Source organism: Anguilla rostrata, chromosome 3 (genome assembly GCF_018555375.3).
Source record: "Anguilla rostrata isolate EN2019 chromosome 3, ASM1855537v3, whole genome shotgun sequence".
Taxonomy (NCBI): domain Eukaryota; kingdom Metazoa; phylum Chordata; class Actinopteri; order Anguilliformes; family Anguillidae; genus Anguilla; species Anguilla rostrata.
Genome location: NC_057935.1, coordinates 57438186 through 57461724, shown reverse-complemented (window position 1 = coordinate 57461724; position 23539 = coordinate 57438186). Strand labels below are relative to the sequence as shown.

The following is a 23539-nucleotide window of genomic DNA, read 5'->3' as shown; positions in this document are numbered from 1 at the left end:
AGTTTCCAATTTATGTAAGTGGAAAGACGGATATTTCAAGGGGGAAAGGCAAATTCAAAGATTTCTTGTGTGAATATATGTGATTAACTATATTTATTCCTGTCAGATGTTTCTAAACATTGGGATGGAGACTGGAGTCTGTTCCTAATCAGATTTGGCAGTCATTAAAATGAGATGCCGTAAACTTGGAATTAGGTCGTAATTGAATACAGCCCCATCATAAGAAGTCTCTATGGTTGTAAATTGAAGGTTCAGCTTTATTCAAAAGGTCAGTAATGCTTTGTAAATAGTGATGGAAAACGGTATTGTCGATTCCATGCAACCTGATTCATCGACCGTAAAGGCTTTTTTTCCCTGCACAGTAACAAGATGGTAATGCCGATAATGCTAGTCCATAAATCCGCTCTTACCGGAAACTTCTACTGCTTCCGTTCAGATGCTGGAATCCAGCTTAAACAGGGGTGTAGGGATTCTCATTATCTCATTATCTTTAAGATCCTGTTCATTGTTTCTGAAGTTGTGCAAGTAATAGTAAAAATTAATGCTAGCTTAAATTAAATTCCACATTCAAGTTTTCACTGAATTCCAGCCGTAGACTGTTGTTGAGGCTGGCTTTTTGAACGTGGCTCCGACTCCGCGCCTTTTTGCGAAGATGGACCAGATGTGTCCAAAAAAAAAAAAAAAAAAGAAAAAACTTAAAGCCACACCTTACAACTCCACGATAAGGACTCTCATTCAATACACAAGATTGCTTTACAGTCATAGTCATTTACATTACATTACATTCATTTGGCAGACGCTTTTATCCAAAGCGACGTACAAAAAGTGCATTTCCCCTTGGAGTCATTTATTACTCACCGAGTTTCAAAATAAGCGTTCAAATCCCGTCGACTTTCATTCACTTGTAAGTGAACGCTTTTTTTTGTCCTCATAGCTGTTCCAACTAAATACTTAATATCCCGAGCAATATAAATAAATAGTGGAGGCTTGTTTTGGTTACAGCTGAAGCTATAACTGGAAAAAGTCACAAGAAACAAACAAACAAGTCCGTCCCAGATTGATACGAAAACACTTATTTGCCCGTGATTCGTGAGTTGGGCTGCACTGGTTGTGCGCGGTGTTGAGGATCGTCCCCAAAGCAATCGAACATCTCCGCAGGAAAGTTAGAAAACCGCATTCGACAAATTAACGGAGGAATGAATGTTTATAAAGCTGCGGGAACTGGGAGCATTTTATACCGCCAGCTCTGGTGACTTGCTATATTAATGTGGGACGATTGTTTAGCTGTTATGACATGCGAACGGAGAAAGCGGCTGCATCCTGGGTTGAGAACTGTAACACGGTGGCGGTAAAGAATAGTGAAGGATAGTAGAACGTAGCTGAGCCCGAAATAAGACAAGATGACAAGATGGGACCACAGCGGTAGCTAGGGTCCAGCAGGCTGGACCTGGAACTGTTTCCAGTGCGAGTTAGACTTTATTTGCCCAGGGTCCCTTTTTAACAAAAGTATTTTAAAAAACTCTATAACCGTTATGAATTTAAAACCGTCGATGCCGACCGGAGACGCGCGCAGTACTGTAGCCATGGCAACACCGTTGGGTGGAAGACATTATTCCTCTCCCTTATTTAATGCACCCCCCCCAATCCACCCCAAGCACTTTGCCAACATTGAGACAAACAACCTCACATACTCACCAGATATTAAATTCTGCTCATCTCTTACAAAACAGGTTGCTGAAGCCAGGCAGAAAACACACACACACACACGCACACACATGCATAGGCGCACATACACACACAGACATACACACAGACATACTCACACACACACACACACTCATGCGCACACATGCACAGGCGCACACACACACAGAGACATTCACACAGACACTCACACACACACACACACTCACTAAACACACACACAATATAAAAATGTCAGTACCACAGAGTTGTATATAAGTCTGAGTCATAATGGGAAAGGAGCGTATAGTTAGTATATTGTGAGCAATCATAATACAGAATCGGTCTTTCGTGCAAATGTACATTTAATTTAAGTGTTGTCCAGATGGTTAAGTTGACAGAAATTTGAAAAAGGAAAAAAAAGAAAAAGAAAAAAAAAAGAACGTCATGGTAACGAGCAAATGTTGAGCTTTGAGACGTTGGGCTCTTGGGCACCGTTGATAAGCCAGGGAGTGATTGCTGAGCACAGAAAAATGCTGAGCACAGCAAAACGCAAAGTGCAGCTGGCCAGCCTTAACACACCGTTGGTGTCTGCGCCAAGCTGCAGCTTCACAGTTTGCCGATGTTTCCTGATTTTAAACTTAATCCTTATCGTTAGCACTGTATGTGTACTTGTTCTTATGAGAAAAAAAAGAGTGGAATATTGCATATGTAGCTGTTTTTAAATGACCTATCAATAATCTCCATAAAAGGACATCCTTTTTTTTTTTTTTTTTTTTGCATGTAAAAAGTAAAAATGCATTCTCGCATATGATTTCTGGCTGTTGGATAATCCCATCGGCCAATAAACATGCTATCGGTTTTAGGGTCTGGACAATTTTTGGGGTTTTAGACTTTTTATTGTGTATTCTTGTAAATATTAAGTAGGACGGTGTGTAAAAGTGATTTTCACAACTAGCTCCAGACTCGTTTTACATGCGCCAGTGGCCCTGCCACATGTCATAACTCCGCCCCCATCCCATTTTCCACCAATGGCGCGCCCATGTGCGATATCCCCGCCCCCCTCATGTAATTCAATGCTGTTTGGGATTTTCATTTTCTTTGTTTTAACCCCTAACTGTTCAGTAATTATGCTTCTTAATGTGTGGATATTGCATAAGAAGCCAGCTCTGGATTATTGGCAGTTTTAAGTATTAATCTTTTGGTGCAATTATAAATGATAATATTTTCAGGTGAGCTGGCAGACAGCATCCCCCCAGCCCCACCCCCCAACACACACACACACACACACCCACCCCAAAACAGAATATTGCACAAAGATATTTATTGAAGTAACTGAAAGATATTTAATCGTTGATGTGTTGACAACGTCTGGCCTGGTCATCACTGCAGACTACACATTACACTAAAACCGTTACTTCGCTTGAAGGAAAAGAGAAAAATAATAATAAATGAAAAGAATAATTTTGCTTTATTTGCAATTAAATTGCTGGCACAAGGAGCTTCTTGTATATACATATCTGCGCTGATGCTTGTTAATGTTGCACGTCTACTTCCCTTCTGTCATTTTTTACTATAGATATCCAGAACTTCAGTTCATTTACCATAGATATCCAGAACTTCAGTTCCTTTACCATAGATATCCAGAAATCCAGTTCCTTTACCATAGAAATCCAGAAACTCCGTTTCCTCACCATAGATATCCAGAAATTCAATTTCCTTTCCTTTTGTAATTTGATTTATTGCATATGCACTTTAGGTCTCATTTTATATCATTGTTGGTTTGAAAAGGCACTTCAGAATCAGGGTATTCATGCTTAATGTTCCAAGAACTTAAAATTTTGTTAAAATATTTGAATACAATTATTGAATAATGAGATGGACAAGGATTTGCTCTTGAATAAACATGAAAAAAAATTATGTTAAAAAATAAAACCACAATTAATTAATTAATTAATTAAAATAATTTTTAAAAAGCTTAGCAGGCACAGGCATAGATCAATCAAAGATAACAACCACATATTTGTGTACCTTTCCCAAATTGTATGTCCAGATATGGAAGATGTGTCAATGAAGGACTCCAGTGTCCCCCAGGTCCCAGATTTTTCTTTAACGGTGACATTTTTGAATCCACACCGCTGAGCTCGCGTGCACTTCTGTCCGTGCACTTCTCCATTCGTGAAGTCTGCGCGCGCAGGGTGCGACGTTTCCGATCTCAGTTCATCCGTTTGGACCTTTCCTGAGGTTTTCAGTGTTTTTGCGCTTGTGTTCGGTTAGGAACCATTCTCAGCTGAACTGCAAAAATCCAGATTTCAAAGCTTCCTCTGTGCAGACAGAAATGTAGGCAGGAATGTCGTACAAGTGACCACGAAGAATTAAGAAGTTTCCCCCCCCCCCATACCAGCTTGGAAAGTGTAGCTAGTTTGTTAGCACAGGAAGTAACAGTGTCACCCCGGCATCTTGGAACACCCTGAAAAACCCAAGCTTTGGCTGTGAGAAATTAAATAGCTTGTTGTTTTGTTTTTCTGGTGTTTGTGGATAAACTATTTTAATTTTTAATTTTATTTTATTTTTTTGTCTTTTTTTCCGTAATGTGCATTTGTGTTGGCTCTGCGAAGCCATCCAGGGAACTGGTTGAGATCTGCCCCCATGCAATACCGGTTTTATTGTGCTGCATTTTACCAAAGCTTACTTTGCATTAGCATCCATTTGCAGTAGCGTTCTCCATCTTGTTTGTGTAATGATGCTGTCATTAATAAAGAGATATTTTTTGCACTTTTTTTGATGCTTTCTTTGGAGACTGTGTGTGTGTGTGTGAGAGAGAGAGAGATTCTCGTTGGATCCGATTTTTAAACTCTGGAGACACCAGGCACTGGGGGAGTATACTATAAAAAGGAAATTTAACATACCCAGTTTTTCTTTGCCGTTTGTCGGCATGCTCATTCTAGGGTTCCTAAACTGTACACTTTATACAGAAATATTGCCAGAAGCAATCACACCAAAGTGTATTCATATATATATATATATATATATATATATATATATATATATAAACTCAATAATTATGGGACTTGAGCCATTGTCTTATGATATGATTAGAGGAAGATGTGGACGGTTCAAGAAGTCCTCCGTTGAGAATCTGTAATTTTCGTATACTCTAATATCCACAGAGAAAGCCGCCGTATTAATCTGGTCTCAGAATAGTCTCCGTCCTGCGAGAACGCCCCGAGCTCTGCGGGATCCTGATGGAATGGAGACGTCCTTTCCCGAGTTGATTGGTCGAAGGGCGGCGCTCTTATGTATTTCAAACTGATAGCGTGAACATGACCTTGCGGAACCGGTTAGTCGTGCAGTGTAAATTACCATGGCTACATACGCCGATTTAAAGTGAGCTAGCTTCACGATACGGAGAACCCAGGGTTAAATCTGAAATTAGCTCACTAGCCCTATAATCTCGCTTCCTACTACACCCCTCAGTAAAAGGCGAAGTGTAAATTCCAGCGCTGATTTTTTCCTGTTGGTGAGTGATAAGAAGCGCGTGGGTTTTACAGTTCCAGCAATCGAGGGCAACCCAAACGCACTATATTTCTACACGCTGGCAGGTTGGTTCATTGATCCTGCATAACTCATGCACAGCGTCGTTCCACCGACAGAAACGACCTCGGACCCCGTTGTTTTTCTACAGTAATTACAATGAAGTTTCGTACTAAAATCCTGGCACTCGGCGTAGCCGCGGCGCTGATGGCGTTCAGTTGGAGAGACACGTTTGTCCCCGGTGAGTCTCTTCTTTTTTGTTGTCTTCGTATCTTAATTAATCTCAGTACGTCGGCCAAGTAGGCAAGAGGAAGCTGAGGGTATGCCAAAAAAAAAAAAAATCTGTTAGATTTTTAGATATATAAACATTAAATATATAAATAATGAATACATAAATAGTGTATATATTTCTTATGAACATTGCGTAATGAACCGTGTATTGTGAAGTACACTTGTTGAGGCTAATATAAAAATGCAAGTAGACAACCACTTGCAGGACGTTCAAAAACATGCAGAGCAAAAACAAAAGTGAAAATGTACCGAAAATAGCCTATAAAAGATATTTAGCTTTAATGCCATGATAATGCGGTTTTTGGTTTCTGTTCCCTGTCACTTAGTTCCGCTAGGCGTTTCGTGTGATACATCTTACATGCATTACATTACATTTATTGGGCTGACGCTTTTATCCAAAGCGACGTACAGTAAGTGCCGGAGTATTACTGACACAATAATCACAACCAAAGTAGGCCTATGGCATCCGTATGATCCTTGAAATGTTGAAAATATGAGCAAGAAGTTTAGCTGGCTCAATGATATACAGTAATTAACTGCACGTCTTTTCAACGATCGGTTGCAGTTATCTTAAGATGTCGTTGGCAACTTAAGCTTACTAAATCAATTTAATAATTTTGCCTTTCCCTCGCAAACAGACTTGTTCTAAACTAAATTCAAACTGTTCCTTTGAAATGTACCTCGTGTCGGGCAAACAGATCAACTGAATTACGTTACTGACGATCTGTTCTGGGCTAATTGTTTTATCTTTAGGGCCCTAGATAACACGAGATGTGACACTACATGATAACGTTTATTATGGTCATTGCAACAATGTGTTGACGAAGTCGAAATTGGTCACTTACTCGCGAATGTCTGCTGTCCAAACAGCAGTCGGGCCGTCTAACTTTACAGTTGCCTGTGCTCCTTTGTTTGGACAGGGACCTCGATATACCGTTTACCGTTCTGACTGCGTGCATCTGTATCGGTCGCGTGCTTGCGCTGTACTTTCGTCGGTGCACGCGATAAATTTCATGTCGGCTCACGGACACGATCGCTGTCTTCACTTCGGCGCCTAAGTGCGGGCGCACAGGGAAACGCACACGTGATACAAGATATTGTCCTCTGAAGAACAGGCTCTCCAACCCCATTAATCGCGTTACCACGCCTTGGGAGGGAGGTGGGCCCCTCACCGCCCTTTATGAAGAGTGTTTTTTTGTTTGTTTGTTTTTTTCTTCTTCAAAATTCTAGGTGTTCTGGAACTCCTTTGCTTTCAGTTACCAGGAAGCATTGCTACACCCGTTTTAGAATGTTCAGTTAATAACATTCTAATTGCATAGTATTTGGTGATCTTACACCTTACGGGTTTATTATATGGAAAACTGGGTCATAAAACCCGGGTGAGTCACATTACCGCATAGGCCTATGTATCGATACCTCTGGTGGTGGCGTTTGCAGTGGTAGCGCTGGGTAAGTAACACACACTGAGAGCATCAGCTGAATGCCTAAACCAGGGGTCCTCAATCTTATCCAGAAAGGGCCGGTGTGGGTGCAGGCTTTTGTTCCAACCAAGCAGTTACACACCTGATTTAAGAGGTTTAATAAAAGAACAAGGGGCTAGAGATTCTTCATCTCTTTCTAAATAAATGTTTGCCTTTTGCTGACTGGACGCTTGCTCTCGGTGAACAAGGCTGTGTTGTCGGGGCCCCTCGCTCCCAAGTCTCCCACAACGCAGTTTGAATTTGCGTTAGCATTTTTTTTGTAATTTTTCGTAATTATTTTGCGCGTTTTCTGACCGTGAGAGGGAAGCGCTGTGCGTGTCTTCCCCGGGTCACCGAACGGAGCTTTAGTTTAGCAGCGCGGCTACGCTGAGGGGGCCGGCAGGGCGCTGAGCGACCCAGCGGAGCGTGTGATCGGGGGTAACGCGGCGGACGGGCGCCATTGTTTCCGAGCTGGCGCGGTGGCACGGACGGCGTCGCGGGTTCGAAGCGCCGTCGGTCTCACCGCCGGATTGCGTGACCCGCGGACTCGTGGCGGCTCTGTGCGTGTGTCCAGCCCTAATTGCTAATTGTTGGCTGTGTCTTGCAAACCTGGTTTTTGGCAGAATCCCTTCGAGGGGCGAGGGTGCTGGTGACGGGGGCCAGCACGGGAATCGGGGAGCAGATGGCCTATCACTACGCCCGCTTTGGCGCCCAGATCGTCATTACCGCCAGGAGAGAGAACGTCTTGAAGAAAGTCAGCCATTTTTAACCGTGTTTTTCGCATGTGACAGCTTTTGTGATTGACATGCATCCTGTGTTAGCCTTTACACACTACTCTCCTGCCTACTGTGGTATTACGTGGAGTGCAGTTTTTTTTTTGTTGTTGCAGTGTTCGTCTGTTAACTGTGACTGTATACGTGCGACTGTTCCATCCTGCTGTGTGTCTGTTCCGTTCCACTCTGTGACTGTTCCCTGTTCCATTGTGGCGTGTGAGTGTTCCGTTCTGCATTGTGAATGTTCCATTGTGGCATGTGACTGCTCCATTGTGCTGTCTGACTGTTCCATTCTACATTGTGACTGTGTTCCGTTGTTCCTTTGTGCTGTGTACCCGAAGAGCCTGTTGGCTGACTGTGACTGTTCTCCTGCACTGTTCCTCGCCCCTGGCAGGTAGCGGAGAAGTGCCTGGAGCTCGGGGCACAGAAGGCCTTGTACGTGCCCGCCGATATGGGCGATACCTCGGACCCTGGAAAGGTGGTGGAGTTTGCCGTGGAAGCGCTAGGTAAGTAACACAGCTGAGGCAGGTGCAGCAGTGTGAAACGACTCACCTGTAGGCCTTCCCTCTCTCCTGACATAGTTTCATACAGAGATACTCAGTTTCAACCACTTGAGTCAGCTGGCTGTTCATTATGCATATAGCACTATAATGTTAACAACCAATTTAGGATAAGAGCATCTGCTTCAGTAAACATTTGTCAATGCTATGTAATGTCTTTCTTAAGATAAAGATTGATATAAGAACAACTTATGTGTGTGTGTGTGTGTGTGTGCATGTGTGTGTGCATGCGTGTGTGCGTGTGTGTGTGTGTGTCTGTGTGTGTGTGGACATGCAGGGGGACTGGACTACCTGGTGCTGAACCACATTGGACCCAGCCCATTCGCAATGTGGGACCATGACGTGGAGCACGTCCGGTGGCTAATGCAGGTACTGCACCTGATACGGCCACATAAAAAATTGCCATCGTATACGCAGAGAGAATCTGACGCCTCATTTGTGCAAAGACTGATTTCATTTACAAAAAGAAAAAAATTCTAGGTCTGGGAGCACGTCTCAAATGCAAGCCTCTGTGTGCTCCCCAACAGGGGTAAAGCAAAATAAGAAATCAGAGAGAGAGAGAGAGATGTGTGCTATGCAAATAAAGATTGATTTGATTTGGTATGCTGAAAATAGCATTGCTTCTGCAGCAAGCCTTTCATTAGTGTACAAGGATAAAACATACTGTTGTAGCATTTGGTACACAGGGAGTGAATTTTCTTTTTAATTCTAAAAAATATATAGTAAAAATGTATGCTTTTATAATGTGCAACTACAGACAAGTAGCAGGAAGGTGTGGTAAGTTACATACATATACGGCATGTTCCATTACATTGAGCAGCTTCAGAAAAGCTGTGAAAGATTTAAATACTTAAAAAACAGAAGAGAGGCAATATTGTTTGTTCGCAGACAGCAACAGTGCTCAGACTCAGTGGCCTATAAATATCAATAACGTTTTTTTATATGCAGAATGGTTGAAAAAATGTAAATGTGCAGGTTCAAAAGGTGTCTGCTGTAAGGTTTCATTAGTGCTGCTTAAGCAGCATGCTGTAAAAAAATAAAAAAAAAAAATAAATATATATATATATATATATATATATATAATGAAATAATTTCCTCTGCACATTATTCTAAATAAAGGAATGATGTCGCTCAGTAATGCGGTGAAATGAGGTTAAAGTGCGCTTTAATTTCGTTCCGGTTCCGTATTACTGTGCAGGAGCCCGAGGGCGACTTCATCACCCGCGCAAAAACTGTCACCTTTTCGCCTTTAATAACAACGTGTCGCTGGAGACGTGCAAATCTTAATGAGCCGCTTCCTGCTAACAGCGAGCTGCTTGACCCATAATCCTTTGCCTGCATCACCCTTCGCAGGAGAAGGCAAGCAGGCAAACTCCTTTCATTGGTTCAGATTTCACATTGGCCAATAAGAGGATGGGTTTCCCATTAGCCAATGAAAGGAGAGATTGCATATTAGCCATTCAAAGAATACGTTTGATTTCTGAGTTAGTCCCAGGACTATATATATTTTATACTGTCTTCAGCTATTGATCGAAGGTTTTAATGTAAAAAAAGAGAATAAATGCTTATTTTAGTTAGGGAAGAGTGTAAATATGTCTTGGTTTAAATAAACAGTAAGAACAACGTAGGCATATTGCACATACATACAATTTGAGGGTTTACCAGTACTTGCCATATTTTTGTTTTATGGTTTAAATAAACAGTATTAGTATAAACAGAATTGGTAATAAAGGAGTATTTTAATTTAATCTGCCCGTGTGGTCTGGCAGGTGAACTTCCTTAGCTACGTGCAAATGACCTCCTCTGCCCTGCCCCACCTGGACAAAAGCGGAGGAGTCGTCGTTGTGGTTTCCTCCATGTTGGGTGAGTCTGCTTGCATGTCCGCCATGTTGGGTGAGTCTGATTGCATGTCCGCCATGTTGGGTGAGTCTGATTGCATGTCCTCCATGTTGGGTGAGTCTGATTGCACGTCCTCCATGTTGGGTGAGTCTGATTGCATGTCCTCCATGTTGGGTGAGTCTGATTGCATGTCCTCCATGTTGGGTGAGTCTGATTGCACGTCCTCCATGTTGGGTGAGTCTGATTGCACGTCCTCCATGTTGGGTGAGTCTGCTTGCATGTCCGACAATTTGGGTGAGTCTGATTGCATGTCCTCCATATTGGGTAAGTCGATGCAGTCCATGTTGGTGGTCTGATGCATCTCGTGAGTGAGTCTGATTGCAGCTCAGTTGGGTAGTCTGCTGCATGTCCGACATGGTGGTCTGATGATGCTCCATATTGGTCCTGCCGCGGGTACGGGATGCCCGCAGTGCATGCTGGGATACTCAATCCTGGCCCAGGAGGGCCCCAGTGCATGCTTGGACACTCAGTCCTGGCCCAGGAGGGCCACAGTGCATGCTGGGATACTCAATCCTGGCCCAGGAGGGCCCGAGTGCATGCAGGGAAACTCAATCCTGGCCTAGGAGGGCCACAGTGCATGCTGGGATACTAAGTCCTGGCCCAGGAGGGCTGCAGTGCATGCTGGGGTACTAGTCCTGGCCCAGGACCAGGACCTCAGCACACTGGGGAGAGGCTGGGTACCCCTGCACCCCAGTTTCCCATCTGAAGCAGAGTCACAAACAGCATGTTTATCTGTGCAGAGAGTTGGTCATAACATTACAGGCTCTTATCTGTACTTATCCTATACACAACTTTTTTTTTTTACAAGTACTTTGCTCAAGGGCACAACGACAGTTGTCCTACCGGGGAATCGAACCTGTCACCTATAGGTCACAAGACCAGCTCCTGCTCTACCGCTCTGCCCCTTGGTTTTACGTGTGCATGCTTCCCTCCCTCAGGGAAGATGTGCAACCCGTTCGTGGCGCCCTACTCCGCCACCAAGTTCGCCCTGAGCGGCTTCTTCGGCACCATGCAGCACGAGCTGGCCATGCAGCGCAAGAACGTCACGGTAACCATCAGCATCCTGGGGCTGATCGACACGCAGTCCGCCATGGAAAAAATCAAGTGAGTCTCTCAGCGTGCACGTGCGATAACACTGTGCACCTGCCTATTATTTCTTGATTGGGAGGACTGTCCATGTCCCATAAGGCCTATTGCATCTCTGTGAAATCTTTAAAAAGAAAAACATGTCTTGGAATGACAGTGTAGGCTCAATAAAAGTTGTTACGTTGCTGTGACCATGTGATGTTGTGTTGCTATGACTACCTCACAGCATCCAGTGCCGCTACACTCCTGCCGTGACCTTAAAGAGCCTCACTTTTTTTGTTTGTTTGTTTGTTTGTTTGTTTGCTTGTTTGTTTATTTGCGTTTTGTTTGTTTGTGTGTTTGTTTGTTTGTGTTTGTTTGTTTGCTTGTTTGCTTGTTTGTTTGTGTGTTTGTTTTTGTTTGTTTGTTTGTTTGTTTGTTTTTGTTTGTCTGTTTGTTTGTTTGTTTTTGTTTGTCTGTTTGTTTGTTTGTTTGTTTGTTTTTGTTTGCTCCCTTGCAGAGGGTACACCAACATGACGGCCTATCCCGCCGCCGACGCCGCGCTGCACGTGGTGAAAGCCGGTGCCACCCGGCAGAGGGAGTCCTTCTACCCCCTCTACGCCTATTTCGCCTGCCTCTTCCGCGACTGGTTCCCCTTCTTCAGGGACCTGACCATCCAAAACTTCTACACCTATGAGCCATAACTGTCTTACATGCTGGAATAAAATATTCCTGCTTCAGCATCGAATGCCTTATTTAGATTTTATGTCTTTGTTGTGCTGATATTGAGCCGATGGGATTGATGCTGGGAAAAGCAAGGCCTTGTGTGCTGTTCGGTTTGTCATTAATACAGATACCTTTGACCTTTGCCCTTTGCCCTCATCCAGGCATGTTGTGTTGACTGAGTCTGATAAGGAGCACAAGAGATAATCTACTGGATGAAAGATATGCAACCTCTGCCTTAGTCAGATGTCAGTTGTAGTTCCCGTTGTATTGGCACACAAACAATTGCGAACGCAGTTTTCATATAGGCCAAGGTGTTGCACTATGTGAACATGATGCTTTTCTTACCTACTGTATTATCTACATAGAACACTGTTGTAAACAACTATCCAGATATGGAAATATTAAATGCCATTTTACATATGTTTTATAACTAAGTGCTGGTTGTTTTTTTTATTCTGTAGTCTGTTCCATGTTTTTTATTTTCTGCCTGTTTTTTTTTTTTTGTCTGCAAGTTGTAATATGACTGTTAGCCACAGGGTGGTGCTGTTATCCATCAAAGTGATTTAATGTTCTTCGGGTTTCCCAATTCCAGTCAATGAGATTTGTTTCTTCTCTGTTACATCGGAGCCCTGTTTTTACAGTTCCCCTGTGGGGCACATTTAACGAGACTTCTTAAGCCTTTTGGTTGCACCGGGTCCTGCACAGTTAGGGAATTTTGGGGGAGACCGAGAAGCATGTGGGGTATCAGGAGACTGGAGCCACAGTGAGACCTCTTTGGGGGGGGGGGGGTTACAGCAAAAACACACCTGCAACAGATTACAGTGCCTAATGTCTCCTCCTGAACCAGCTCGCTCTCCCATAAAATCTCCACACAGGACGGACATCCCAGCACTGACTGGCTGGCTACAAATATCACAAAATAAAAAGTTAATTTTGCAATGATTAAAAGAGTACCGAATTAAACAAGTCAGATAAAAATTTTAAAAAGCTCATTTTCTATTTTAAAAAATGATACCTTTTAAGGCCATAATTTAACCACCAAACCCCTCTACCCTTCTGCCGCTCTACCCCTTTGCCCCTTTACCGCTCTGCCCCCAGGGAGTTTTTCCTTGCCACTCTTGCCTTAGGCTTGCTCCTGAGGGGGTTTAGGCCTGGATTGGTTGTGAATCGTATTGTGACAGTCGTTTGTAAAATGCGCTACATAAATACATTTTGATTAGATTTGGCCCTCTAACCTCCTGCCCCTCCATCTGTGCCCCTCTGCCCCTCTATCTGCCCCTCTGCCCCTCTATCTGCCCCTCTGCCCCTCTATCTGCCCCTCTGCGATGGTCAGGGTTCTGTGCCACGCAGGGCCCAGATGTGAGGGGCAGTGAGGGGGGGACAGAGGGGGGGGGTTGTGGCCGGTAACTTGGTGCTCGTTGGGACACCGCCGGGGGAGGGGTCAGGTGGGGGTCAGACGGGCTGCATTGCAAGAGAGCGAGGAGCGACTGGGGGGGGGGGGGTGTTTAGGAATCTCCGGATTCCATCCATACTGAAGTCCCCCCCCTTATCCCCTGGGTAAAATCTCTATAAATCCTCCACCTTTACAGTCCCAAGACTACAGTAGCTAGACCAGCCTTCCCCACCCCAACTAACCCTGTGTGTGTGTGTGTGTGTGTGTGTGTGAGAGAATATGTGTGTGTGTGTGTGTGTGTGTGTGCGTGTGGGTGTGTGTGTGTGTGTGTGTGTGTGTGAGTGCGTGTGTGTGAGAGTATGTGTGTGTGTGAGAGAGTATGTGTGTGTGTGCGTGTGTTTGTGTGTGTGTGTGTGTGTGTGTGCGCGCGCGTCTGTGTATGGCTTGAAATGGAGGCTGGAATTGTGTCTTGGAAGTGATCATTGCTTAATGAATGTGCCCAATTATCTGCATGATCTGTGTCCGTTTGCTGGTGATTCTCAGTTGTGTGATGTGGTAGCGTTCTTTCTCCTAACGCCACACTGGAGCATTTAAGTTACGCTGAAGAACAGGACCAGTTTAATCACTGCAAAGCACGACACTTAAAGTTAAAAGGGCAAATGGTGCTGAAATTAGAACAAACTCAATTTAGCCCGAGCATTTACACGGGCCTCTGAACAGTGGAGAATGCAAGAGGGGGGGCGGGGGGGGGGCAGGGAAATTATACATTTCCAAATAAGAATGTGTTGTGCAATCCCTTTGCATTGATAATTCAGTTTGGGACACTTGAGAGAGCAGGGAAGCCCAGAAAGGTGTTATGGTAAACCACAATCAAAATGGAAGCTTTGGTTAATTTGTAGGTGGCACGAGGGAAGGAACGATACAAAAAGAAGCAAGAAACCTATATTACATATGGGTTACATATACATACATATGGAAATATCTCATGTAAGTAGGGGTAGACCTTTGCGTTAAGACACTGTTTTGGTATGTATTGATATCGCCCCCTCCTGGTGATTTGCTGTACTGAGCGATACTCGACACCAGCTCCCATCCAATCAGCCTATCCACTTAATAATGACGTCAGTTGTAGTGGTCACGGGAGACTCTGGTCGTTTGGCGAACGCAACTGATATATATGGCTGGTAAACGCGTCGGTTGTGTTTTGTATTCCACGTCATTTACAGACGCTTTAAAAGTCACCACGAAGTCCTCCAAGCCGCTGTGAGGTACAGCCTATATGATTTTTACTGTCAGTAACCATGTCCAGGCGCGTGGTGCGAAGTGGCCGTTTAAAGATGTCAGACTCGCGCAAGTGTCAAAGCAAAAGTGTACTACTTAGCACGCGACTCCCTTGATCCCCCAACGGACTTGTCCTCCGACATCTATCAAGCGGCGTGAGCTCATAGACATGTGTGTTTAACATAGCGAACGTACGCTATATACGTCCTCTTCAGTTTCACCGTGGCAATATGTTGACTGGGAACCCTTGTCCGAGTAGGCGGCGAACTAAGCGCAAAACGAGAAAGTAATATGGCGAGAAGGAAGTGGTATGGATTGTTTGAAATTGTTATTTGAAAATGTATGCTATTCTGTCGTTGGTTGAAAACCATTCTTATCGAAGGAGACGATGAATCTAACAGTCTCTCTTTTTATAATAAGATAGATTAAAGTCCGAGTCTGATGTGGAAACGTAAGTGCGCTTGTGTGACGCTGACATCCTGTGGTTAATAATGGAAATGACACCTCATTTGTTTGATCGATTCGACTGGCTTCTTGTGTTTACATTGCAGGCCGGCGGCTCACGACTACGTCTCCTGTTTCTTAGGTGTGCTTTGCCCTAGTCAGACCGAGCCGTCACATAGCCGACCAAATAATGTCAGATTTTTTTGTTGTTGCTCTGGCTCGGAAATAATGCCTTGTATAGTAGTGGAGTTACAGATAAGTTTGTAATAGTGTTTCAATTTTCTACCTCTCTTGACTGTTTCTTGACGGGGTGCTGAAATGTTTTTTTTTTTTTATTAACACGCATATTCGTTCTCTAGATTAATAAAAGACACGTCTCTGTCGGTTGTGTTTCAGGAAACGGTGTGTAAAGCCAGACGCTGTCGGGCTCTTCGACAAATTGATGCAGGCCTACATTTCATCAGACCCGTCCTGCCCCCCCACGCGACTGCCCTGTGTTCTGCCTGACCAAGGTAAGGACCAATCGGGGGTGTTGGCGTTATCTGTTCTTAATGACGTCATATTGTGGAACGCGCTCAATTATTCAGACTGATCAGATGTGTGAGATCTGCATGGGTCTTTATCGACTCGAACCCTGGGAATTTATTAAAATGATAATTTATCATTTATTAAGTCATAAAACCCCTGGAGGGAGGGTTTTTTAAAATGGGGGCGGGGAAGTGGTCGGTCTGCGTGGACCTTTTTTCGTTCTGCTTTTCTAGGTCTTGTGGCTTTAGTGCGTCTGGGGAAGGAAACTTGCACAGGAAGGTGACTAATATTCAGACAGAATAAGGCTCGCGGAGAAAGAAGAGAAAAATAAAAAAAAACAGAAGCCACCGGTGAGCTGAATGTTCAGCTCTTATCAGCCCAGCTGTTGCTCCAGCTATATCTCAGCTCTCTGGCGCTGGGCAAATTGGTTTCTGATTAGAACTAAGGAGCCCATTGACCCTCCTCCCTCCCCCACCAGGTTTCTGGGACACATTACTCTCTGTAGTGCCCTTCTTCTGCCTCTCTCTCTCTCGCTCTCTTTCTCCCTCCCTCTCTCTCTCTCTCTCTCTCTGCCTGCCTGCCGTAACCCTTCCAGCACCCACTGTGTGAGAAGGAGGTCAGAGGTCAGGTGTTTCAGACCTCACCCCCCCCCCCCCCCCGCTTTCCTCAGTGAAGAAGGGATTGTGGGTAATTATCTGTGGTTGGTGTAGCCCCCCCCCCCCCCCCCACCATGCACATTGAAGCCCTGCACACTCTAGCCCTGGGCAAAGACACACACACACACACACACACACACTCTCTCACACACCCACACACACACATATATATATATATATATAGAATCTGTTGTCTACAGGAAGGTATTTTTAACTGCAATGCTTCAGTTTTAGTACTGTGCCTTTTCAAGAATGCAATGGACGAGCGGGGAGCGGGGGGCGGGGGCGGGGGGCTGTTGAAACCTACGACGTTCTGCAAGCCCAGCCGGGCTTCTCTTTAGCGGTCTGCACGTGAGTTCGCGGGAGTGGGGATCCCGCTGGGCTCCCAGGAATGTGTCTGCCGCTCGGGGTGGCTGGGAGGGGGGGGGGGGGGTGTCAGTCGGAGGGGCCGGGGCAGCCAGATGTGCAATCTGGAGCTGAGCCAGAATGAGTCTCCCAGCATCTTGCCCCCATTTTGCATAGGCCTTCTGGTCCCAAATATTGATAGCTCACAAGAACTGGGCAAGAGAAGTGCGAGCATTAAGACAGCTTCAACAAAAAATTTAATTTAATATGGGGCCTTTTTGCGCCAGAAAAGCTAACGTCTGCATCTCAAGACATCTTTATTAGCTCACATTGGCTAACGTGGCCTCTTTAGTATTACTGACGTATAGGTTTTGAGAGCTGTGCGTCGCCGGGGTTGATGCTGACTGCTTTCGTGTGTCTCAAATGCAGTTTTTCCCGTCGGTATAGTTCCGTTTGAGGCAAAAGACAGGAGCGCGTTGCGCAAACCGTTAATTAAGCATTTCTGAATGTGAAACGTAAATAAGCGCTAAACATTTTAGGGCGATTTTAACGACGGCAGTGGGACAGTCGTTGTCATGGCAGCGGAGCAACGGTTATTTGAGAGCCTGATTTAAAACAAGAAGGTAGCGAGCTTGTTATTCCCCGAGGCCTGGGTGCTGAACGTTAACTCGAACCGCTCCAGGAAAAATATCCAGCTGTATAAACGCACAATACGTTAGACGTGAGCTATTTAAAGCTCCCCTTTTAGGGGTAAAGGTGAGTCTGCTCAGAAAATAAATTACAATAATGTCAGGATTTTGGGGGAAAACAAGAGGTTTGCTTGTTGCTTGGTGTTCGCTGAGTCACTGGGCCAGTCGGAGCTATTTTTAACCGGAGCAGCTGGTTCGAATTAATAGCTTCTTTTTTTTCATTCGAACAGAAATTTTATACGTTTTCCAGAGTTGTCAGAAAATGGAAGACCTTGCAACCTGACAGGTTAGTTTGTTTGAATAAGGAGTAAAGTGCTGGTAAGCCAGAAGCCTGAATCCCAGGTAAAGTGCTCCGTCTGGGTCTAGCAGTGAGAGACTATTGCACTGGACGGAGCTGGATAAACATCGTCGCGGTCGTACCAAGAACAGAGGTTGCGTAAAACAGAAAACTCGCTCACCAGCTGTAGGGAGCAGTCAGCAATCAAGCGGCCATTTATTTCACACACACCATTAAGACACACACAGACACACACATACACACACACAGACACGCACATGCACACACGCACACACACACAGACAGACAGACACATACACACACACATACACACACATGCACGCACACACAGACACGCACATGCACGCACACACACGCACAGACAGACACACACACAGACACACACGCACACAGACAGACACACACATGCACGCAGACACACACAGGTACTGGGTATGTTGGCAGGACAGGTGCGGTCCCACTCAGCGCCACCTGGGAGAAACAAGACATGACACGACTTGCATGCCATCGAACAACATGCTCAGACACAGTACTGTCATGTTGGGGAGGCGCGTGCCTACTGCAGTCGCTCCTTCTCCTCGAGGACAACAGATGACATGACAGTCTGCCCTTCTCCTCGCAGAACGTTCGTCAGACGCGACAGTTCTCTCCGTGAAGCCAGACAGACGGACTGCGAGTCAGTCTTTCCCTTCTCCTCCCGGACAGACAGACAGACAGACGGACTGCGAGTCAGTCTTTCCCTTCTCCTCCCGGACAGACAGACAGACAGACGGACTGCGAGTCAGTCTTTCCCTTCTCCTCCCGGACAGACAGACAGACAGACGGACTGCGAGTCAGTCTTTCCCTTCTCCTCCCGGACAGACAGACAGACAGACGGACTGCGAGTCAGTCTTTCCCTTCTCCTCCCGGACAGACAGACAGACGGACGGACTGCGAGTCGCTTCCTCTCCTCCCGGACAGACAGACGACAGACGGACTGCGAGTCAGTTTTCCTCTCTCCGGACGACAGACAGACGGACTGCGAGTCAGTCTTTCCCTTCTCCTCCCGGACAGACAGACAGACGGACGCTCATTTCCCTTAGCGTGCAGCAGAATGAACGCACACGCTCCAGTCTTTTATTGTAATTTACCGTCGGGAGCCCCGGAGACGGGATTGGCCAGTTTCCCTTGCCGCTGGATAATTTTTTCCACCAGCTTCTCAACTGGTCCTGAACTTCGAAGCTAGAATTTTTTTTTAATGCGTTGATTTAAAAAAAAAAAAAAAACCCAAGATACTATTTTTAATGTTTTTTTTATTGTGTAGGAGTGGGGGGGGGGGGGGGGGGCTGTTGACGGAACCGAGGCCTAGAGGTGCAAAGACGGGACCACCCACTAGGAGGCGCTGTGTCTGTGTGAAGGGCTAAGTGTATAAGTGTATAGGCAGGCCCTGAAAGACCAAGCTTGAGAAAATGGCGTCCTGAATGGGGAGCTTAAGCTTGGGCGGAGAGGGGCTGGGGGGGCGGAGAGGGGGCTGGGGGGGCGGAGAGGGGCTGGGGGGGCCCGCTGTCTCCCAAGAGGCTCATGGGAAGTCACAGGTTACAGAGTCAACGCCCCTTTCCTGATGCACCATATGTTAAAGAATTACCTCCATCCCCGCCCCACCCCGCCCCCCCAAACAGATTCCAAACTGCCCACGCAAGCACACACACACACCCAACCTCACTCACTCACTCACTCACTTAGTCACACACACACGCACACACACCCAACCTCACTCACTCACTCACTCACTTAGTCACACACACACGCACACACACCCAACCTCACTCACTCACTCACTTACTCACACACACGTACACGCACATGCACATACTCACACACACAACCTCACACACACTCACACACGCATACGCACACACAGGCACACAATCACACACGCTCGCTCACTTGCTCACGTACACACACACACACACACAAAAATCCTTGCATTTGTTTTTTTAAACGACTTATTTTACCCAAAGTAGTGTGTGACATAATTTATTTACTTGTTTTTTTTAACAACTTGGAGTCCCAACCAATCACGGCACCATCCTCCCTCACTTCCGTATGAATTATTAATTATGTATTATTACGTATTATTTACTTTAGCCTCATAAGATAAAAGTGCTTGCTAAAATATTAGCCTGCTAGGGGATGAAAACAGGTCATGACCTCTGCCAAATGTAATTAAATGGAACTCCTCACCGATAAGCTATCACCGGATGGTCAGGTTGCAAAAAAAAAAAGAAAAGGACAAATTCAGAAGTATTGGAGAGTATTGGCTCTTTATCTGATTGGCTAAGACAGTGTTCTAGTCCAGGGATGGACCATACAGCATGTCTCCCTCCTACTCCCGTCTGTCTGAGTCGGCCTGGCGCCTCAGGGCGAGAAGGCCATGGGTTCGAGTCCCAGCCAGGGGCCTTTTCGGTCTGGAGCTCTCCCCGTGTCCGCGTGGGTTTCCTCCGGGTACTCCGGTTTCCTCCCGCAGTCCAAAGACAGGCAGGTTATGTTTAATGGAGAGTCTAAATAGCCCCTTGGTATGAGCGTGTGAGTGTTTGAGTGAATGAGTGGTGTGTGTGTCTGTGCTCTGTGATGGACTGTGAACTGTGTACCTGTCTCTCGCCCAATGCATGCTGGGATATGCTCCAGCACCCCCCGTCACCCTGGATGGATATATGTATATATATATATATATATATATATATATATATATACAGTATATATATTATAGTATGTTATAAAATATATATGAATTATAATATAAGAGATGGGGTGCTTGTCTGCTTCATTGGCTCAATAATCTGCTCTTTAGAAGTGTTGAGAAACTTTAGACACTCCAGAGCATTGACCCAACACACGTGACTCACGCTTGGGCTATGCAGTAAGAAAACAACAACAAAAGCCAAGCTTTACATCGCTTACAGTCCATGTACAAACACCGCGTTCAGCAGAAATGGCCCCCCTTCTCAGCTATTCCCCCCTCGTTGGTGCGCTGAGGACGCTCTGGGGTGTGAAAGGCCGGAGGGTCGGGCGGGAGGAAAACAGGCCGGGCTCATTCCAGCTTCTCCCCATCTGAGAAAATGTTTTTCTTTGTTGCAGATTCTCGGGACGCACAGCTCGCCGCCTCCAAGGCCTGCTGGACTGGCGGGCCGGTTTAAACCGGTTTGAACTGGTTTTTTAACTGCGGCGGCGGTAAAAGTGCCCATTCATGCGAGGGGCCCAGAGCCGCCTGGCCTGGCCTGGCCTGGCTAACCCCCCCCCCCCCCGTCCCGTCGAGTCCCGTCTACAGGAACTGTCAACACAGCCGCTAATTGTGCAGTATCGCCTCACACCCGGGGTGTTGCGCGATTAATCCGCCAACCTGCCGCTAACGCTTTTAACAGCTGTTTCCCTCACCCCCCTCACCCCCCCCCCCACACACACCCCCCCCCCCCTCCTGCTCGCCCTTTTCGGGTCTGGTCTGGTCTGGTCTGGTCTTGGCCTGTGAATTTGCAGTCTGTTTCTCATTGCACTATGACGACTATGATCCGCTCCTAATTTTTTTTCCCTAACATTTGGAGCCCATTACACTTAAAATGATTATTTTTCTGTATAGTGTGAACTCATTGTTTCGGCAGAAATGATAAAGTTTGAAATTCCTTGTGAAGACCCGGGACAATTGCATTCATCTCTGGGTATTTTTATGGTGTGTTTTTGGCTGGACCGCAACAGCGGGGCCAGCCCTACAAACGCGAATGTCTGTGACTGAGTGACTGAGTGATCTGACAGTGATGAAGTGCACCATTGGTTGGCCGGATGACGTGTGTTAGGTCCAGCCATATACTAGGTTTTGAAAAAAAAAAAGGGTTGTTCTGTTTTTCTGGCTCTTGCAGCCCCCAGAAGGAGCCCTCAAACCTGACTAATGACCCCAAACTGCGCCCCGCTGCGCCCTCCTGCTCTGACACACTTGGCACATCTGGCAACGATTCGGCGCCGAACCCCCTCCCCCCCAACCAAGGAGCAGACGGGCCCTCCTCCGAGCCCCCCCCACCCCCCCCAGCAACCGGAGCGGTTCATCCCTCCATCCCTCCCTCCCCCCCCCGGGGAAGGGTCTCGTTGACCGCTCTTGGGACGCGGAGCTGCCTCCTCCCCCCGAGGGGAGAGAGGAGAAACAAAATTAAACCCATGGCATAAATTTACATACATTTTTTATTTCTTTAAAAAAAAGAAAAGAAAAAGGCATCTAAACCCCCCTCTCCCTCCCGTACCCCTACCCCAGAAGGCGGAGTGAGAGTTTTAGGGCTGGTGGGGTGGTGCCGGGCTTCAGACCCTGTTCCCGTCCTGTGCCCCATGCCCCGTGTCCCGTGCCCATCAGACAGTGAATGATGGCCCTGTAGCCATCGGGAGCGCACCTCTGGGATCTCCAGACTGTAAATGCGATTTATGTAGCGCTCTGTGCTGATGGGGAGGGGGGTGAGGGGGGGGTGCGGTGAGGGGGTGTTGGGTGGGTGAGGGGTGGGGGGGGTGCGAGGGGGGTGGGTGAGGGTGTTGGGGGTGAGGGTGAGGGGTGGGGGGGGGGTGGTCGGGGTGCAGGCCTGCTCCCTCTGGGTCCGCACAGACTCCACTCTCTCTCTCTACAGCACATCGGCCCACAACAAAGGACTGGATCTGAGGGATTTTCCCCGCTGGGATTTGGAGTGGGGCCCTGGGCTTTGATTTCTTTACCCCCCACCCCCTTTAAAAATAGAAGCTCTGGGGGGGCTCTGGGGAGCTCCAACCCCCGCTCCACCCCTCCCTCGCTGCTCTAAATATTCTGAGTCCTGAAAAGGCTGTTAAACTGATTACATATCAGATGTGTTATTCATACACACAGACATGCTCACTCCCTTCTGCTACCTCTTTACCTTTTTGTATTTCTTCTCTTTCTCTCTCTCCTTCTCTTTCTTCCTCTCCCTCCTCTCTGACTTTAATTCTGTCCTTCTCCCACTTTCACACTCTCTCACTCTCTTTCTTCCCTATTTCTCTCTCCCTGTTTCTCACTTTTTCTCTCTCCCTTCTCTGTTTTTCTCCCTCTCTTGGGGGGTTGGGGGGGGTTTGATTTGAACACATTTTGTCTGGATGACTTTGGGACGTCCCGGGTCCAGTACTTTTGGGCCCCATGTGTCATGTGAACGAGGCCTTGCTGTTTCAGAGCTGGGGGTCTCCATGCTTTGTGTTTGGGGGCAATACAGGGAGCGTAGCTATGGTCTTTTTTTAACCCGTTAAAGAGTAGGTTTATTTGGAATGTTTTTTTTTTTTTTCCGACATTGTTAGTCAGCATTCTAGAACTCCAATTGCTTTCACCAGCAGTGATTGTGACATCAGCATTAGAATGTTCGGTTTAGAGAACGTTCTAATCACATATCTGTGACCTCATGCCGTAGAGGGTTAAATCAGAGGTTTTTTCCCCCTTTCAGAAATGCTGTTTGCTAAGCTGTCAGGCCTGTAGTTTGTCATATTAGGACCACATACGTTGGCAAGGTAAAAAAGATTTGGCATTTGCACTTGTCTAGTGCAACTGCCAACTGGGTGAGAAGTTTTTCTTTCTTTCCAACATCCTTTGCCAACTCTCAAAACCTGTGTACGACTCCCTGTGTAGTCTGGGGGTTCGATTCCTGGACATTGCGCTTTCCACACAGTGATCCCTTTCTCTCTTTCTGTAACCCTCTCTCGCTTTGTCCCGTCTGAATAACATTAAAATATACAAAAAGGAGAGAAGGACTGCTTGCTCTTCTCGAAATAAACAACAAAAACAAACAAAAAACTGCTCGAAAAACCAAAGTTTTTGTCGTCCGCGGTGCTAACAGAAGGCTCATGCTAAAAAGACAGAGAGTTTGGTCGATACTAAAGCTTAAGCTTCTAATATTAACACGATTTA

At 46.2% G+C, this 23539-nt stretch overlaps 2 protein-coding genes across 7 annotated transcripts in view; both read left to right on the top strand.

Moving 5' to 3' along the window:
- The window catches only part of LOC135251294 (spindlin-W-like), a 12528-nt gene extending 8070 nt beyond the window's left edge, over positions 1-4458 (top strand). For 3 of the 4 annotated variants that reach the window (XM_064328607.1, XM_064328608.1, XM_064328609.1), the window contains exon 5: positions 1-4458. This exon is cut by the window's left edge and continues 429 nt beyond it. The gene's annotated coding sequence lies outside the window, so the exon portion shown is untranslated. The other variant, XR_010329112.1, reaches the window with a different exon arrangement.
- Positions 4459-4992: 534 nt separating this feature from the next.
- Positions 4993-12421, top strand: LOC135251292 (hydroxysteroid 11-beta-dehydrogenase 1-like protein). Of its 3 annotated transcripts, none has more exons than XM_064328604.1 (7): positions 4993-5458; positions 7592-7722; positions 8136-8247; positions 8579-8670; positions 10071-10164; positions 11139-11304; positions 11786-12421. In XM_064328604.1, exons 1-7 carry the CDS (start codon positions 5377-5379, stop codon positions 11967-11969), a joined length of 861 nt encoding a protein of 286 aa, XP_064184674.1. In that variant the 5' UTR covers positions 4993-5376; the 3' UTR covers positions 11970-12421. The 3 variants fall into 3 exon arrangements, with proteins under 3 accessions (XP_064184674.1, XP_064184673.1, XP_064184675.1); XM_064328603.1 differs by lacking the exon at positions 4993-5458 and adding an exon at positions 5728-5918; XM_064328605.1 differs by lacking the exon at positions 4993-5458 and adding an exon at positions 6305-6957.
- The last annotated feature ends 11118 nt before the right edge of the window (positions 12422-23539 follow it).